At 41.2% G+C, this 19414-nt stretch overlaps 1 protein-coding gene across 1 annotated transcript in view; it reads right to left on the reverse strand.

Moving 5' to 3' along the window:
* Positions 1 to 19414, reverse strand: part of brip1 (BRCA1 interacting helicase 1) — a 295612-nt gene that overhangs the window by 104418 nt on the left and 171780 nt on the right. Inside the window, exon 15 of the mRNA XM_072243257.1 lies at positions 10379 to 10538. Coding sequence (XP_072099358.1) covers positions 10379 to 10538 — 160 coding nt within the window. The remainder of the gene's footprint in view (positions 1 to 10378; positions 10539 to 19414) is intronic.

The raw sequence follows: 19414 nt of genomic DNA on the forward strand, positions 1-19414 counted from the left end.
GTAGGTGAGGACAAGGGGAACCCTATTCCTAGTGGAGTGGCGGGAGGATGGAGTGAGAACAAATGTGCATGAAATGGGGCAGATGCGTTTGACAGCAGAGTTGATGGTGGAGGAAGGGAAGCCCCTTTCTTTAAAAAAAGGAGGACACCTCCTTCATCCTGGAATGAAAAGCCTCATCCTGAGAGCAGATGCGGCGGAGACGGAGGAATTGCGAGAAGGAGATGGCATTTTTGCAAGAGACAGAGTGAGAAGAGGAATAGTCCAGATAGCTGTGAGAGTCAGTAGGCTTATAGTAGACATCAGTAGATAAGCTGTCTCCAGAGATAGAGACAGAAAGATCTAGAAAGGGGAGGGAGGTGTAGGAAATGGACCAGGTAAACTTGAGGGCAGGGTGAAAGTTGGAGGCAAAGTTAATGAAGTCAACGAGCTCAGCATGTGTGCAGGAAGCAGCGCTAATGCAGTTGTCGACGTAGCGAAGGAAAAGTGGGGGACAGATACCAGAATAGGTTTGGAACATAGATTGTTCCACAAAGTCAACAAAAAGGCAGGCATAGCTGGGACCCATATGGGTGCCCATGGTTACACCTTTAGTTTGGAGGAAGTGGGAGCAGCCAAAGGAGAAATTATTAAGAGTAAGGACTAATTCCGCTAGACAGAGCTATCCTTTGTTAACATTGTTCAGTACAATTATGCTGATTAAGCTATCAAAGAATGCACTTTAAATATTCATCAAATCAAATTATATTGCTACAGTGCTGCTTAGTAATTAAGTACAGTAATATCAGTAAAACAACCACCTTGTGTTTAACAGGTCCTCAACATAGCAAGATGAAATTACTTATGGGATACCCGTGCTCTTAGTTACTGGAAGTAAATATTATAATGCTGGCTGCAACTTCATACAAAAAGTGACAGGATTGAATCAGTAGCCTGTTTAACATTCGCCTAATTTTACTTTCTACTATGAAGAACGAAAGGCTATTCCAAATCTGAGAGTTTCCCTCCAGGCTGGTAAGGTTAACTGAGTCCCCTTTTATAGAAACCCCATTTCCAGAAAAGTTGGGATATTTTCAACTTAATTGTATTTTGTAAACATACACAAATTTAGAATTTGATGGCTGCAACACACTCAGCAAAAGTTGGGACAGAGGCATGTTTACCATTGTGTGACATCACCTTTCCTTTCAATAACACTTTTTAATTGTTTTGGAACTGAGGATACTAATTGTAGTAGATTTGCAATTGGAAATTTTGTCCATTCTTGCTTGATGTAAGACTTCAGCTGCTCAACAGTCCGTGGTCTCCGTTGTCTGATTCTCCTCTTCATGATGCGCCATACATTTTCAATAGGAGATAGATCTGGACTGGCAGCAGGCCAGTCAAGCACACACACTCTGTGTCTACAAAGCCACGCTGTTGTAGCCCGTGCAGAATGTGGTCTGGCACTGTCCTGTTGAAATAAGCATGGACGTTCCAGGAAGAGACGTCGCCATGATGGAAACATATGTCTCTCTAAAATCCTAATATACGCCTCAGAGTCAATGGTACCTTCACATACATGCAACTCACCCATGCCGTGGACACTGATGCACCCCCATACCATCACAGATGCTGGCTTTTGCACCTTTCGCTGATAACAATCTGGATGGTCGTTTTCATCTTTGGCACAGAGAACTCGACGCCCATTTTTTCCAAAAACTAGCCGAAATGTGGACTCATCTGACCACAGCACACGGTTCCGGTCTTTCGGTCCATCTGAGATGAACTCAGGCCCAGAGAACTTAGTGGCGTTTCTGCATAGAGTTGATGTATGGCTTCCTTCTTGCGTAATGCAGTTTCAAATTGCATTTCTGGATGCAGCGATGGACTGTGTTGAGTGCCAATGGTTTTCCGAAGTACTCCCGAGCCCAGGCGGCTATAATTGTCACAGTAACATGACGGTTTCTTAGGCAGTGCTGCCTGAGGGCTCGAAGATCACGCGCATTGAACAGTGGTTTCCAACCTTGCCGTTTACTCACTGAGATGTCTCTGAATTCTCTGAATCTTTTCACAATATTATGTACCGTAGATGTTGAAAGACCTAAACTCTCTGCAATCTTGCATTGAGAAATGTTTCTTTTGAACTGACTAACAATTTTCTCACGAATTTTGGCACAAAGGGGTGAGCCACGACCCATCCTTGCTTGCAAAGACTGAGCCTTTGATGGACGCTACTTTTATACCCAGTCATGATATCTCACCTGCTACCAATTAGCCTGCTTAATGTGGAGTCTTCCAAACCAGTGTTACTAGAATATTCTGTGCACTTTTCAATCTTATTTTAACTCTGTCCCAACTTTTGTTGAGTGTGTTGCAACCATCAAGTTCTAAATTTGTGTATATTTACAAAATACAATTAAGTTGGTCAGTAAAACTATTGAAAATCTTTTCTTTGTACTTTTGTCAGTTAAGTAAAGGTTCACGTGAATTAACATATCACAGATTTTTGTTTTTATTGCATTTTGGAAAATATCTCATCCTTTTCTGGAAATGGGGTTTGTAATTAAACTGTTTTTATTGTGCCTTTTTAAAAGCTTACAGTGTCTTCTCTGAAAAATAAGTATAGGCAGTAACTTAAAAATGGTAGCAGGTTACTCATCGTTTCACTGGACAAGGTCAAAACTAAATAATCAGGAAGTAATGTATATCAATTTCAGGAGAATGTATATTTTAGAGATCCAATGGTAAGCCCTGATCTTAACCCTAGCCTAATCACAGGACAGTTTACAATGACCAATTAACCTACTAATCGTACATCTTTGGAATGTGGGAGGAAACTACAGCACCCAGAGGAAATTTATGTATCCCATAGACAGGACATACAAACTCATTATAAAGTATGCTGGGATTGAACCCCGAACTCTGATACCCAGGACTGTAATAGTGTCACACTAACTGCTATGCTCTATTCAATATATTTGTCATGATTATTTTGGACTGAATAACTGAAAAACTTCACAGGTTAACTTGCAGGTTGAGTAGGTAATAAGGGAGGCAAATGTAATCTTCGCATTCATTCTGAGAGGACTGGAAGACAAAGGCACAGATGTAATGTTTTTTAAGGCACTGGTCAAACCATATTTGGAGTATTGACAGTGGTTTCAGGCTCCATATCTAAGAAAGAATGTACTGGCAATGCAGAAGATCCAGAGAAGGTTTAAGAGAATGATCCCAGGAATGAAAAGGTTTATGTACGAGGAGCATTTCACAGCTCTAGGTCTATACTCACAGGAGTTTAGAAGAATAGTGGGTGGGGGGGGGGGTGGAATTTCATTGAAACCTATGAAATATTGAAAGGCCTTGATAGAGTGGAAGTGAAGGATAGTGAAGGATGTTTCCAATATTGGAAGAGTCAAAGACCAGAGGGCACAGTCTCAGTAGAAGATATCTCTTTAGGAGAGATGACGACTACTTTCTTTAGCCAGAGAATGGTGAATCTGTGGAATTCACTGCCACAGACCACTGTGGAGGCTAAGTTATTGGGTATATTTAAAGTAGACGTTGATTCGTAAGGATGCGAAAGGTTATGGGGAGAAGGCAGGAGCATGGAAAGGAAAATAAATCAGCTATGATCAAATTGTACAGCAGACTCGATGGGCTGAGCAACCAATTCTACTCCCATTTTGTATACCTTAGGATGAAATTATGATACTGACAGAAAGCAATATATTATCAGATGTTGATTGCAAACCAATGATATAAAAGAGAGACAAAATTATAGCATTAAAGTGTGCAACCTCTGCACAAAGTATTAATAATAACGTTGTTATTAATGACTATAGGAACTGCTCTCAATAATGACGTTTCATCAGTGTTAGGGGATTATGAAATAAACTGAAGGAAATCAAAGGAATTGCCATTAAGACAAAAGGAGATGTCAAAAGGAACACTTTAAAGTTCAAAGCAAATTTATTATCCAAGTACATACACAGTACTTCACCACATACAACCCCAAGCTTCATTTTCTTGCTGGCATACTCATTAATCCAAAATAGATGAATCCATGAAAGACTGCCCCAAATTGGGCATTCAACCAATGTGCAAAAGACAAACTGCACAAATACAAACATAAAGAAATAATAACAATAAGTAAATAAGCAATAAATATTAAGCATATGAAGAGTCCCTGAAGATGAGTCCATAGGTTGTGGGAATATTTCAATTATGAAGTGAAGTTGAGTGAAGTTATCAACTGTAGTTCAAGAGCCTGATGGCTTCTGCATCTTCTCCTTGATGGTAGCAACATGAAGAGAGCATGATGGTAGGTAGGGGTCCCTGATGATGGATGTTGCTTTCCTGTAATGTTTCATGTAGATATGTTCAATGGTTGGGAAGGCTTTACCTGTAATGGACTGGGCTGTATCTACTACTTTTGGAGGATTTTCCTTTCGAGGGCATTGATGCTTCCATATCTGGCTGTGATGCAGCCAGCCAATATACTCTCCACTACACATCTATAGAAGTTTGTCAGTTTTAGACGTGATGTTAAATCTTCACAAGTTCCTAAGGAAGTAGAGGCGCTGCCATGCTTGCTTTGCAATTGCACTTAGGTGCTGGGCGCAGGACAGATCCTCTGAAATAACAACACCGAGGAATTTGAAGTTGCTGACTCTCTGCACCTTTGATTCTCCAATGATTATGGCTCATGGCCTGGCTTCCTCCTCCTGAAGTCAGTAATCTGCTCCTTGGTCTTGCTGACACTGAGTAAGAGGTTGTTGTTATGCCACCACTCAGCCAGATTTTCAGTTTCCTTCCTATATGCTGATCCGTCACCACCTACAATTTGGCCTACGGCAGTGGTGTCATTAGTAAACTTGAATATGGCATTGAAGCTATGCTTAGCCACACAGTCATAAGTGTAAAGTGAGTAGAGTGGGGGCTAAGCATACAGCCTTGTGGTGCACCTGCTGGAATCCGTAGAGATGTTGCTGCCAATGCAAACTCACTAGGGTCCCGAAATCCAGGATTCAATTGCACAAAGAGGAGGCCCCATGTGCCAGCTAGGCACTAAGGGTTCAGACGACAACGATTGCACAAAGAGGTATTAAGGCCAAGGTCTTGAAGCTTATTGATTAATTCTGAGGATATGATGGCATTGAATGCTGCGCTGTAATTGGTAAAGAGCATCCTGATATATGTATCTTTGCTGCTTAGATGTTCTAGGGTTGAGTGAAGAGGCAGTGAGATGGCATTTGCTGTGGACCTGTTGCACCGGTAGGCAAATTGGAGTGGATCCAAGTCGCTTCTCAGGCAGGAGTCAACATGTTTCATCACCAACCTCTCAAAACACTTCATCACTATGGATGTAAGTGCAACTGGACAATACTTGTTAAAAATACTACTAAACCATGGTATGAGAAAAGTATCATTGATATCAGTTTATAAGTTTTAAAATAGAAAATAATCAAACAGATAAAAGCATTGAGATTAATCTTATTACATGAGAATATATTGGTAAGCACAAGGGAGGGTTTTAAGACATACCACAAAATGTTGTCACCAGAATTAAGCACTGTTCTACTTAAGATGAACATCTGACATACAGCTTGTTATTTATTTTTTTAGATATACCGCATGGAATAAGCTCTTCCAGCTGCACAGCCTAATAATCCTTGATTTAACCCCAGCCTAATCAGGACACAATTTACAATGGCCAGTTAACATACTAACAAGTACATCTTTGGACTGTGGGGGAAAACTGGAAAATCTGGAGAAAACCCATGCATTCCAGAGGAAAGCGGCCAGTGAAGGAGTGCAGCTTTGAGGCTTTGACTCGAGAGGCTTCGACGAGAAGAGGCGGAGAACAAGCTAGCTCGCAGTTAGTTTTTACAATGTCTCCTGAGACGGTGATGTGCCTCTCATGTAAGATGTGGCAGTCTTGGGGGAACTCCCCACTCCTGCAGAGTCACATCTGCCAGAAGTGCATACGGCTGAGCGATCTGGAAGACCGTGTAAGGAATCTGGAGCAGCAGCTGGATGACCTTCGACTCATAAGGGAGAATGAGGCAGTCATAGATGAGAGCTACAGGGAGGTAGTCACACCTAGGCTGTCGGAAGCAGGTCGTTGGGTGACAGTCAGAGGGGGGAAAGCGAAGGTGAGCAGACAGGTAGTGCAGATCACCCCTGTAGCCATTCCCCTGAATAATAAGTTTACCGTCCTGGATACTGTTGGCAGGGACGACCGACCAGGTGTGAGCCACGGTGGCAGGGCCTCCGGCACTGAGTCTGACCCTGTGGTGCGGAAGGGTGGGACGGAGAAGAGGAGAGCTGTCGTCATTGGAGACTCTATAGTCAGGGGAGCAGACAGGAGATTTTGTGGACGTGAGAAGGACATCCGCATGGTTTGTTGCCTCCCGGGTGCCAGGGTCCGAGATGTCTCTGACCGGGTGCACGACATCCTGGTACGAGAGGGAAAGCAACCAGAAGTCGTGATACATGTTGGGACCAACGACATAGGCAGAAAGAGGGATGAGGTCCTGAAGTGTGAGTTTCGGGAACTAAGCAGAAGGCTGAGGAACAGGACCTTAAAGGTGGCGTTCTCAGGATTGCTGCCAGTGCTACGTGACAGTGATGGTAAGAATTGGAGGAGATGGCAGTTGAATGCGTGGCTGAGGAGTTGGTGCAGGGAGCAGGGTTTTGGATTTTTAGATCATTGGGATCTCTTCTGGGGAAGGTGGGACATGTACAGATTGGATGGGTTGCACCTGAACTCGAGGGGGAGCAATATCCTTGCAGGTAGGTTTGCTAGCATGGTTCGGGAGGGTTTAAATTAATTTGCGAGGGGGATGGGACCCAGAGCGATAGAGCAGTGAAAGAAGTGCATGGAGTAAAGCCAGATCTAACACACAAAGAGGCTTTGAGGAAAGAGAAGCAGAATAAACGGTGTAAAGACAGTAAGGTAGAAGGGCTGAAATGTGTGTACCTCAATGCAAGAAGCATCAGGAACAAAGGTGATGAACTGAGAGCTTGGATACATACATGGAATTATGATGTAGTGGCCATTACAGAGACTTGGCTGGCACCAGGGCAGGAATGGATTCTCAATATTCCTGGATTTCAGTGCTTTAAAAGGGATAGAGAGGGCAGAAAAAGGGGAGGAGGGGTGGCATTACTGGTCAGGGATACCATTACAGTTATAGAAAGGGTGGGTAATGTAGCAGGATCCTCTTTTGAGTCAATATGGGTGGAAGTCAGGAACAGGAAGGGAGCAGTTACTCTATTGGGGGTATTCTATAGGCCCCCTGGTAGCAGCAGAGATACAGAGGAGCAGATTGGGAGACAGATTTTGGAAAGGTGCAAAAATAACAGGGTTGTTATCATGGGTGACTTTAACTTCCCTAATATTGATTGGCACTTGATTAGTTCCAAGGGTTTAGATGGGGCAGAGTTTGTTAAGTGTGTCCAGGAGGGATTCCTGTCACAGTATGTGGACAGGCCGACCAGGGGGAATGCCATATTAGATCTAGTACTAGGTAATGAACCGGGACAGGTCACAGATCTCTCAGTGGGTGAGCGTCTGGGGGACAGTGACCACCGCTCCCTGGCCTTTAGCATTATCATGGAAAAGGACAGAATCAGAGAGGACAGGAAAATTTTTAACTGGGGAAAGGCAAATTATGAGGCTATAAGGCTAGAACTTGCGAGTGTGAATTGGGATGACGTTTTTGCAGGGAAATGTACTATGGACATGTGGTCGATGTTTAGAGATCTCTTGCGGGATGTTAGGGATAAATTTGTCCCGGTGAGGAAGATAAAGAATGGTAGGGTGAAGGAACCATGGGTGACAAGTGAGGTGGAAAATCTAGTCAGGTGGAAGAAGGCAGCATACATGAGGTTTAGGAAGCAAGGATCAGATGGGTCTATTGAGGAATATAGGGAAGCAAGAAAGGAGCTTAAGAAGGGGCTGAAAAGAGCAAGAAGGGGGCATGAGAAGGCCTTGGCGAGTAGGGTAAAGGAAAACCCCAAAGCATTCTTCAATTATGTGAAGAAAAAAGGATGACAGGAGTGAAGGTAGAACTGATTAGAGATAAAGGTGGGAAGATGTGCCTGGAGGCTGTGGAAGTGAGCGAGATCCTCAATGAATACTTCTCTTCGGTATTCACCAATGAGAGGAAACTTGATGATGGTGAGGACAATATGAGTGAGGTTGATGTTCTGGAGCATGTCGATATTAAGGGAGAGGAGGTGTTGGAGTTGTTAAAATACATTAGGACAGATAAGTCCCCAGGGCCTGACGGAATATTCCCCAGGCTGCTCCATGAGGCAAGAGAAGAGATTGCTGAGCCTCTGGCTAGGATCTTTATGTCCTCGTTGTCCACGGGAATGGTACCGGAGGATTGGAGGGAGGCAAATGTTGTCCCCTTGTTCAAAAAAGGTAGTAGGAATAGTCCGGGTAATTGTAGACCAGTGAACCTTACATCTGTGGTGGGAAAGTTGTTGGAAAAGATTCCTAGAGATAGGATCTATAGGCATTTAGGGAATCATGGTCTGATCAGGGACAGTCAGCATGGCTTTGTGAAGGGCAGATCATGTCTAACAAGCCTGATAGAGTTCTTTGAGGAGGTGACCAGGCATATAGATGAGGGTAGTGCAGTGGATGTGATCTATATGGATTTTAGTAAGGCATTTGACAAGGTTCCACACAGTAGGCTTATTCAGAAAGTTAGAAGGCATGGGATCCAGGGGAGTTGAGCCAGGTGGATTCAGAATTGGCTTGCCTGCAGAAGGCAGAGGGTGGTGGTGGAGGGAGTACATTCAGATTGGAGGATTGTGACTATTGGTGTCCCACAAGGATCTGTTCTGGGACCTCTACTTTTCGTGATTTTTATTAACGACCTGGATGTGGGAGTAGAAGGGTAGGTTGGCAAGTTTGCAGACGACACGAAGGTTGGTGGTGTTGTAGATAGTGTAGAGGATTGTCAAAGATCGCAGAGACATTGATAGGATGCAGGAGTGGGCTGAGAAGTGGCAGATGGAGATCAACCCGGAGAAGTGTGAGGTGGTACACTTTGGAAGGACAAACTCCAAGGCAGAGTACAAAGTAAATGGCAGGATACTTGGTAGTGTGGAGGAGCAGAGGGATCTCGGGGTACATGTCCACAGATCCCTGAAAGTTGCCTCACAGGTGGATAGGGTAGTTAAGAAAGCTTATGGGGTGTTAGCTTTCATAAGTCGAGAGATAGAGTTTAAGAGTCGCGATGTAATGATGCAGCTCTATAAAACTCTGGTTAGGCCACACTTGGAGTACTGTGTCCATTTCTGGTCACCTCACTATAGGAAGGATGTGGAAGCATCGGGAAGGGTACAGAGGAGATTTACCAGGATGCTGCCTGGTTTAGAAAGTATGCATTATGATCAGAGATTAAGGGAGCTAGGGCTTTACTCTTTGGAGAGAAGGAGGATGAGAGGAGACATGATAGAGGTGTACAAGATAATAAGAGGAATAGATAGAGTGGATAGCCAGCGCCTCTTTCCCCAGGGCACCACTGCTCAATACAAGAGGACATGGCTTTAAGGTAAGGGGTGAGAAGTTCAAGGGGGATATTACTCAGAGAGTGGTTGGTGCGTGGAATGCACTACCTAAGTCAATGGTGGAGGCAGATACACTAGTGAAGTTTAAGAGACTACAAGACAGGTATATGGAGGATTTTAAGGTGGGGGCTTATATGGGAGGCAGGGTTTGAGGGTCGGCACAACATTGTGGGCCAAAGGGCCTGTACTGTGCTGTACTATTCTATGTTCTATATCCAGATAATGTTGGAATTGAACTCCAAACCCCAACGTCCTGAGCTGTTATAGCATCTTGCCAATCACTACTCTATCGTGGCACCCTAACATCGGAAAATAAATAATAGTTCTTTATTAAGCCAAGCAATCATACACATATTTCTTTCACATATTCATTTTATCATTGAAATATAACTAATATATCCATAGTTGCTAATGAACAACACCTGAAATCATTTGCACATTTATGAGTAGGCTGTATTAAATTTCACATGACATAGTCAGATAAGGGGTTTCTCCTATTTCTAGATTCAAGAACCAATTTTAAGGTTTAATCCACTGATTAGAGACAAAGTACCACAGCACAAAACAGGCCCTTCAACCCATATAATCCATTCTGAACTGTTATTCTGTTTAGTCCCATTAACCAGAACCTGGACAATCGCTCTCCATACCCTTTCTATCCATGTTAGTTTCTCTCAAACGTTGCAAATGAACCCGGTTCCACCATTTCCATAGCAGCTTGTACATTTGATTGTATTTCTGTCTAAAGGTCAAAAAGCTAAATATTTCTGCTGATTTAACTTTGACTGCCAGTTCCTTTCTGAAGTACCTTTGTTTTCCCCATCCTTTATTACGTTATAGTACGACTGCAGCAATGCATCAAAGTCACTTTTGTCACCTCCTTTTGACTCGACAATGACTGTCTTTATTTCCTCCAGCTTCCCCCATAATCCTGTGAGCATCCAGCGACTTTGCAGTTTGTCCAGCATCTGGAAGATATAGGCAGGATATACTTTTGGATACAAGAAGCAATGTGATTTTGATTTCACTGAATAAAATTTAAACAAATGAACAAAGATTTAAATAATTATTAATGCTGAATATCCACTGCTCAAGTGTAAGAATAATTAACAAATTGAGACCAAATATAGCTTTCAAATTAAGTAGATTTGGATGGCAAATCATTCACTGGACCAAACTAATTACTTTTTCCAAATTCATAGTCAAACAGCAAGAAAGTAGGTCCTTTGGCCCATCTTGTCCATGGTGACCAAAATGCCTATCTACTGTACACCAATCCTATTTGCCATATCCCTCTAAATCTCCTATGTATGTACCTTTCCAAAAGTCTTTTAAATGTTGCAATTGTATCTGCCCTTTAACATCTCCTCTGGCAGCTTATTCCATATATCCATCACCCTCTGTGTGGGCAAACAAACTTCCAAATCCCCTTTAATTTTTACTCTCACTCTAAACTACTGGTACTACTGGAGGGTTTTGGCCTGAAACGTCAACTGTACTCTTTTCCTAGATGCTGCCTGGCCTGCTGAGTTCCTCCAGCACTTTGTGCACGCTGCTCGAATTTCCAGCATCTACAGATCTTCTCTTGTTTGTGATTGGATTAAACCTACACCCTCTAGCTTTTAACACTACAATCCTGGGAGAAAGACTACGATTATCGACCTTATCTATACCCTTCATAATTTTATAAATCTTTACGAGGTCACCCTCAGCTCCTCCTCTCCAGGTAAAAGGTTGCAGCTTTCCTTATCTCTCCATATAACTCTAGCCCTCCAGTCTAGGAAGCAATTCCTAAATTTTTTTCTGCATACTCGCCAGTTTATGTTATTTTGGTATATTCGTGTTAACATTTTAACTGTCCACATAAGGCTGTCATACTGCAATTTCTTCCACCCCTCTGCAGAGTCTCCACCAACAAATGGGTGTAATTATGAAGAATACATTTAGATAAAACAGTTCCCATGTAATTTATATGGAGACCAGTTAAAACCATGTAAAAATGTTATATTTCTCTTGGATTAATAGAGTACATACAAAAAAACATGAAGAGTTTATCTTTTGGATATTTTTTATGTCATGGGCTGTAAAACACAGTCTAGTTAACAATGAAAAAAAACTATTATGAGCTATCAAGGAAAGTACTTTGACCTCTTAGTAGATGCTTTGGCTGCATACAAGTAGTACAGCATCAAAGGCACAAGTTTACATTCAATTGCTAACCATCATTTTGTCAATTATCAAGTAAGAATTCAGTGCAAATATTCACAATAATCAACTTACTGAAGCATCACGTTTAGGGAGGAATTGCATTATACTGCTTCCCTGCAGCAAAGCTCACTATAAGCAGGTTCTATACACTAATTAACAGCAGCAATTAGAAATGTACAGTAAATAGTAAAACGTTGCTCAAGTATCTCCTAAAGGCCTTGGCACACAGGGTCTGACAACAATTTTCTTGGTCCTCTTTATTATTTTTTTCTATGGATCACGGAGTAGAGAGATCTATATGTATTTGTAAAGAAGATAAATCTCTGCTGTTTTCATGATGCCTTCTTCTCATTACTATCATCAAGCAGGAGGTTCAGAAGCCTCAAGTCCCACACCTCCAGATGCAGTAGTTATTATTCTATAATTACAACATAGGAGACCATTTGATCCATTGAGTCTCTGCCAGCTCTCAGAGCATTCCCATCAATCACTTTCCCCAACTTTTTCCATGCAACTTGATTCTCATACCATCTACCTACACTATGGACAATTTAGAGTAGAATTATAGAACATAGAACTACAAAGGAACAGGTCCTCTGGCCCATAATGTTTGCCAGACTAAATGAACTGGTAACTAAATATCTAAGTAAATTAATCCCTTCTGCCTTCACAATGTCCATATTACTCTATTCTCAGCACATTCTTCTGGCTATCTAGAGCATATAAACCGCTTTATCATATTTTTTAGATTAGATTATGAGGACACTCAGTCCTTGTTTATTGTCATTTAGAAATGCATGCATTAAAAAATGATACAATGTTCCTCCAGAATGATATCACAAGAAACACAGGATAAAACAAGACTAAAACTGACAAAAACCACAAAATTATAACACAAACACGAGGAAATCTGCAGATGCTGGAAATTCAAGCAACACACATAAAAGTTGCTAGTGAACGCAGCAGGCCAGGCAGCATCTCTAGGAAGTGGTACAGTTATAACATATAACATATAGTTATATGTTATAATTATAACATATAGTTACAACAGTACAAAGCAATACCGTAATTTGATAAAGAGCAGACCATGCGCACGGTAAAAAAAAAGTCTCAAAGTGTCCCGATAGCCTCATCACCTCTCGCAGACGGTAGAAGGGAGGAACTCTCCCTGCCATGACCTCCAAGTGCCGCAAACTTGCCGATGCAGCACCATTGGAAGCACCCGACCGCTTCCACCATCACACCTACCACTTGTAGTTTAAAAAAAAACTATCCTACCCATCTCCTTTGAGCTAACTCTTCCCACCTTAAATGTATATTTCGTAGTACTAGACATTTTAACCCTTGCGAAAAGCATCTCAGGGTCCCAGGACACTGGAAGTTTGGTGTCAGAGGCCAGAATTAAAGTTAAAGAGTCGTATCTTCTAAGAAAAATGTTTAACCTGCCAACCAACAGATCTTTGAAACATGGGAGGGAATCGGAGTACTTGGGGGCAAATGCACATGGACACAGGGACATAGCACAGGGGGCTTAAGATTGAACATAGATCAATGAATCAATGAGACACTGGCTCAGCTGCCTCCTTATCATGCTGACCTTCAACTTGCACAGGCTGATAGTCATGACAGCATAGCAGTTAGCACAATGCTTTACAGCACCAGCGGCAAGATGGGGGTATCAAAGTTCAAAGTAAAGTTAATATCAAAGCCTGTCACTTTGATATATTACTCAGGGTAGTATATGCCATGATATACTACTATGAGATTAGTTTTCTTGTGGGCATTCACAGTAGATACAAAGAAAAACAAAAGAATCAATGAGAAACTACACACAAACAACCAATGTGGAAAGGATTCCAGCCGCTGTCTGTAGGGAGTTTCTACGTTCTCCCCATGATGGCATGGGTTTTCTCTGGGTGCTCTGGTTTTCTCCTACATTGCAAAGATGTATGGTTAGGGCAAGGGTTCCCAATGTGGGGTCAGTTAATGGTAAGGCCCCATGGCATAAAAAAGGTTGGAAATCCCTGGGTTAGGATTCGTGAGTTTTGGGCACCAGAAGCGTCGCATTACTTGTGGACTGTCTAGCACGATCTTTGATGAATTGATTTGATGCAAGCAATGTATTTCACTATCAGCTTCAATATACATGTGACTAATAAAGCTAATCTTTATTTTTTGATATTTTATGTAGACAAACAGTGCCAATGAGATAAAATTTCTCCTCATTTGATATTGAGAGAATACACATCACAGTTCTAATAATATCGCTTTCATTCAATATGCCAAATTAATGAAGAAATAGTATCCATGAATAAGCTTAAATTTATTTTCAATGAAAAAATAAATTTTGGGTACTCTTAAATACAACTGTACATGGCATAACATCGAAGAAAGATTGCACATCTTTTTCAATCATCCTCCTTTCTTAGTACCAGCCCAATCCACACCAATTTTTTTTTGAAGAATGCCTCTGGTAAAGTTATTTACAATTTAAGACTTTCAAACTGATTCTGACACAAGTTAAATGATACCTTTCAAATCCTTACCCATAATTTTCCATCTACTGTCAAACTTGTTATCTTTTTTCCTTGTTGCCATATGCTCCATCACATCACAACATGCAATATCATTATGTGAAAACTGATCCTACCAACTCTGTTTTAATTTTTATTTCATTTAGAGATACATAAAGGTAGCAGGCTCTTTTGGTCCAATGACCCATTACAACTTACACTATACTAAACTGTACCTTCATAAAGTTATTAGCTTCATTTAGGAAACAGAAAAATTCTGAATATTCTTTTAAATGGTAAAATACAGAGAAATATTGATGCTCACATGGATCTGTGTTTTGATGAAAGTATAAATAACATTAGGGTGTTTAGAGGTTAAGAAAGAAGAAGCTTTGGGCCTCTTAATGAGCATTATGGTGGATAAGTCCTCAGGCCCGGGTTATTGAAGGAGGCAAGGAGGCAAAATACAAGATTGCAGGGGCCTTGACCAGTATATTTGTCCCCTCTATAGACACCGGCAAGGTCCCAAAGGACTGGCAAGTGTCTAATGTTGTACCTCTATTTCAGAAGGGAACAAGGGAAAATCCTGGGAACTATAGATCACTGAGTCTCACGTCAGTTGTAGAGAAATTGCTGGAGAAAATTCTTAGGCATATGATATATAAGCATTTGGAAACCCATGGCCTAATTAGGGAAAGTCAGCATGGCTTTGTGCATGGCAAGTCATGCCTTACTAACTTGACTGAGTTTTTTGACAAGGTGACAAGAGAGATTGATGAGGGTAGGGCAGTGGATGTTGTCTACATGGATTTTAGTAAGGCATTTGAAAAAGTCCCTCATAGGAGGCTAATTCAGAAGATTAAGATGTGTGGGGTCTGCGGTGAATTGGCCGTTTGGATTCAGAACTGGCTTGCACATAGAAGACAGAGTAGTTGCCAAAGGGGCTTATTTGAACTGGAGGTCGGTAATTAGTGGAGTTCCACAGGGATCTGTGCTGGGACCTCTGCTGTTTGTAATGTATATAATTGTAGATGGGTAGGTTAGTAAATTTGCAGATGATACCAAAATAGGTGGAGTTGTGGATAGTGTAGAAAACTGGCAAAGAATACACTGTGATATAGATCAGTTTTAAATATGGGCAGAGAAATGGCAGTTGGAGTTTAACCCAGATAAATGTGAGGTGTTGCACCTTGGAAGGGCAAATGCAAGGAGGTAGTACATTGTTTTTGGAAAGGTCCTTAAAAGTGTTGCTGAGCAGAAAGAACTTGGGATCCAAGTTCATAGCTCCTTGAAAATAGCTACACAGGTCAATAAGGTGATTAAGGAGCCTTGTTGAATGTTTGCTTTTATCAGTAGAGGCATTGGGTTCAATAGTCGAAAGGTTATGTTACAATTTTATAAAACTCTGGTTAAGCCACGTTAGGAGTATTGCATACAGTTCTGGTCACCCCACTGTAGGAAGAATGCTGAGGCTTTGGAAAGCGTGCAGAAGAGGTTTACCAGAATGTTGTCTGGTTTAGAGTGTATGTGCTATCATGAGAGGCTGGATAAACTTGGGTTGTTTTCTTTGGAGTACCAGAGGCTGATGGACAATCTGATGGAGGTTTATTAAATTATGAGAGGCATAGATAGAGTGGACAGAGAGCATCTTGTACCCAGGGTTGAAATGTCTAATACCAGAGGGGATGGACTGAAGGTGAGAGGGGATAGGTTCAAGGGGGATGTGAGGAGTAAATTTTTTTTGCTCAGAGTGGTGGATGTCTGGAAAATGCTGGCTGGTATGGTGGTAGAGACAAATACATTAGAGATATTTAAAGAGACATTTGGATAGGCACATGGATATAAGGAAGATAGAGGGATTTGGACATTGTGTAGGTAGGAGGGATTAGTGTTTGGGTGTTTTAGATGTGCTTTTTAGCTGGTTTGGCACAATATTGTGGGCTGAATGGCCTGTTCCTGAGCTGTACGTTTCTATGAAAGCTAACTCAGATTCACCAAGTAGGGTAAGCTGGAATCCAAGTGGTACACTGGCCTTAATTGCAAGACTATTTGAGCGCAAGAATAAAAATATGCCACCATCATGAGTCCTGAGTGCTGTGTACAATTTTGATCTCACTTCCTAAAGAGGTATATTTGCCATATAGACAATGCAGCCAAGATGAGACTGATTCCTGGAATGACAGATCTGCCATAAAAAGAGATTAAGGAGGTAGGCCTCTTACTTAGAGACCAAAAACATACAATATTATGGAGGACTTGGTAGAATACATTCAGGGAGGGTATTTTCATGGCTGAACTATGTCTTTATTCCAAAATGAGAACGCAATTTGGGACTGAAATTAAGAGTAATTTAAATCTGAAGGGCTATGAAGACTCAGTCATTGATTGCATTTAAAACTGAGATTAACAGAATTCTGGAGAAATTAAGGGATAAGTTAGGAATATGTTGGGCATTGAGAGGAAAAACCAACTGTGATCTTATTGAATGACAAGGGGCCAAAAGGCTCCATCCTGCTCCAATTTATTATGTTCTTTTATTCACTTCATATTTATCTTAAATGTCACTTAGTGTAATTTACATACATAGATGTGTCTTTAACAATATACATATTTGTACTTAAAAACCCCCATCTCTGTAATCAGGATCTTTAAAGTGTGACCTTTACAATCTGAGCAAAAGTAACATATTAACATCACCACCCACTGAAAGTCACAGCATTACCAGTCAAGGCAAAGTTTATCAGGTTTTCTAATGCACTCAGTTTCTTTTGACCATATACTGTAATTCTTCTATATCATACCAGCAGTTCAAAGTTTATATTTAAAACAATACATTTTTGAACACTTTTTAAGACAACATAAATTTAGTGAGTGGATGTCGAGCACTTCTATTCACCAAGAGTTTTTGTGGCCTAAACAGAGTAAAAGTTACAATATCATTGGGCCTGCATCCTGCAAGAAACAGCAGATCACACACCTCCAAACAATTTATATATTTAGATAGCAGTAAGAAAATTTCTTCTTGATCAAAAACTTTCAATTCATGACATGCAAAGATGACACAATTGTCCTAACTCCTGCTGCACTACTGCTTTTCTCATGGATTTGCTGAGAACTTTTAACTTTGCATTCCTGCATTCACTACAGAGCTATTTTACAAGAGTAATTAAATACCTCAATTACAGATTTCCATTCTCCAATTGTATTGGAATCTGCTGCAGAAACGGTACATGTTAAAATCAAATATTCTAATCTGGAAGAACATCTCTGTGGTTGCCCAGAAATTTTTGATTTTAATCTGTACTGACTGCTTCATGCACTGACAGCAGCTTATATCTACATAATCAAGAAACTGGGAAACAAATCATTTTAATTAACTAACAACTTGTATTATATAGCACCCCTGAAACATCCCAAGGCACTGCATATTAAAATAAACACAAAACCACACATGGAGAGATTAGAATACTGACTTCAAGTTTGGTCAGGAAGATTTTAAGAAGTATCTTAAAGAAATAAGTGTAGAGAATTAGGCATAACCTTTAGAACTAAAATAAAATCATTTCAATAAAGTGGCTTCCAAGTTTAAATAAAAATACAAAACATTTTAAACATCTGAGGATATTGTGAAGGATACTGGTGGGTTAGGAACCAGAAAGAAACAAGTAAGAGAAAGGGAGTTGTGAAGGAGGTGGAAGAACAAGGCTGGTGATGGAGAAGCAGGTCTGATGAATCCCTAACAGACAGAATTGTGACACCTGCAGGATTTAAATTGAAGAAAGCCACTGAATTATTGTAGGAAAATCCAGTTCTAGGAAGATATCTTAACACCTACTTAACTCCCCAGAATGCAACACCAGACCACTAGTGTGTCCGACTCTTTAGTGGTCTACTAAAATGGCCAAACAAGACTGCACAGGTCAGGACGCTGAAATGAGTAGACATAATCAACAATACTTTTTTTAAATCAACCTGACAGAAAAATTAAAATTGTTTCTTTGTAAGATTATTTAACTACTTGAATATTTAAGTCATCTAACCTATATGTATCCAACTGATATAGCCTGCCTATCAGAGCTGACTGAGTACAATTAGAGACTCTACATTGGCTTACATGAGAATGTTGATATTGGTTCAGCAGTACTGCCAATTATAGCACCTTGCAGAGACCATGTGGTTGATGCCTCTCCAGGTGTTTTGAGATGGCTGGTGTAAGCAATTCATGTCTGAGAATCTTTCTTGAGACCAGGGAGACTATATGCATGCACCAGATTTGAGGTCTTAATCTTCTTCATTTTTAACATCTGCCGGACGGTGCTGAGGATGTTCTACGAGTCTGTGATGGCCGGTGCGATCACCTTTGCTGTTGTGTGCTGGGGCAGCAGGCTGAGGGTAGCAGACACCAACTCATTCTAGTAAGACCAGTGATGTTGTGGGGATGGAACTGGACTCTCTTACGGTGGCGTCTGAAAAGAGGATGCTGTCCAAGTTGCATGCCGTCTTGGACAATGTCTCCCATCCACTACATAATGTACTGGGTGGGCACAGGGGTACATTCAGCCAGAGACTCATTCAATTGGGATGCAACACAGAGCGTCATAGGAAGTCATTCCTGCCTGTGGCCGTCAAACTTTACAACTCCTCCCTTGGAGGGTCAGAGACCCTGAGCCAATAGGTTGGTCCTGGACTTATTTCCTGGCATAATTTACATATTACTATTTATGGTTTTATTACTATTTAATTATTTATGGTGCAACTGTAACGAAAACCTATTTCCCCCGGGATCAATAACGTATGACTATGACTATTTCTCAATTTCTCTTAACCTATCTAAGGCTAAGTTGGAACACCGTGGGCCGTATGGCTTTTATCAGTAACATCTGCTTTCATTAAGAGGTGGTTTTCAAGATATGCAAAATAGTCCACATTTCCTAAGGCAATAGGATGGGGGCGGGGGGGCGGCGGTTAGAGGGTTTGGAAAAAGACCATGGTTTTGCAGATGTTGAATGCAAAACTCATTCTCCTGTGTTTCAGTGAACAAGTAGAGGTTGACTTGGAGCTTACTCTTTGAATGTGCACCCATGCAATGCGTAGCTGCTCGATTGCGAAGTTGGGATGAACTT

Source organism: Mobula birostris, chromosome 25, assembly GCF_030028105.1.
Source record: "Mobula birostris isolate sMobBir1 chromosome 25, sMobBir1.hap1, whole genome shotgun sequence".
Lineage (NCBI taxonomy): Eukaryota > Metazoa > Chordata > Chondrichthyes > Myliobatiformes > Myliobatidae > Mobula > Mobula birostris.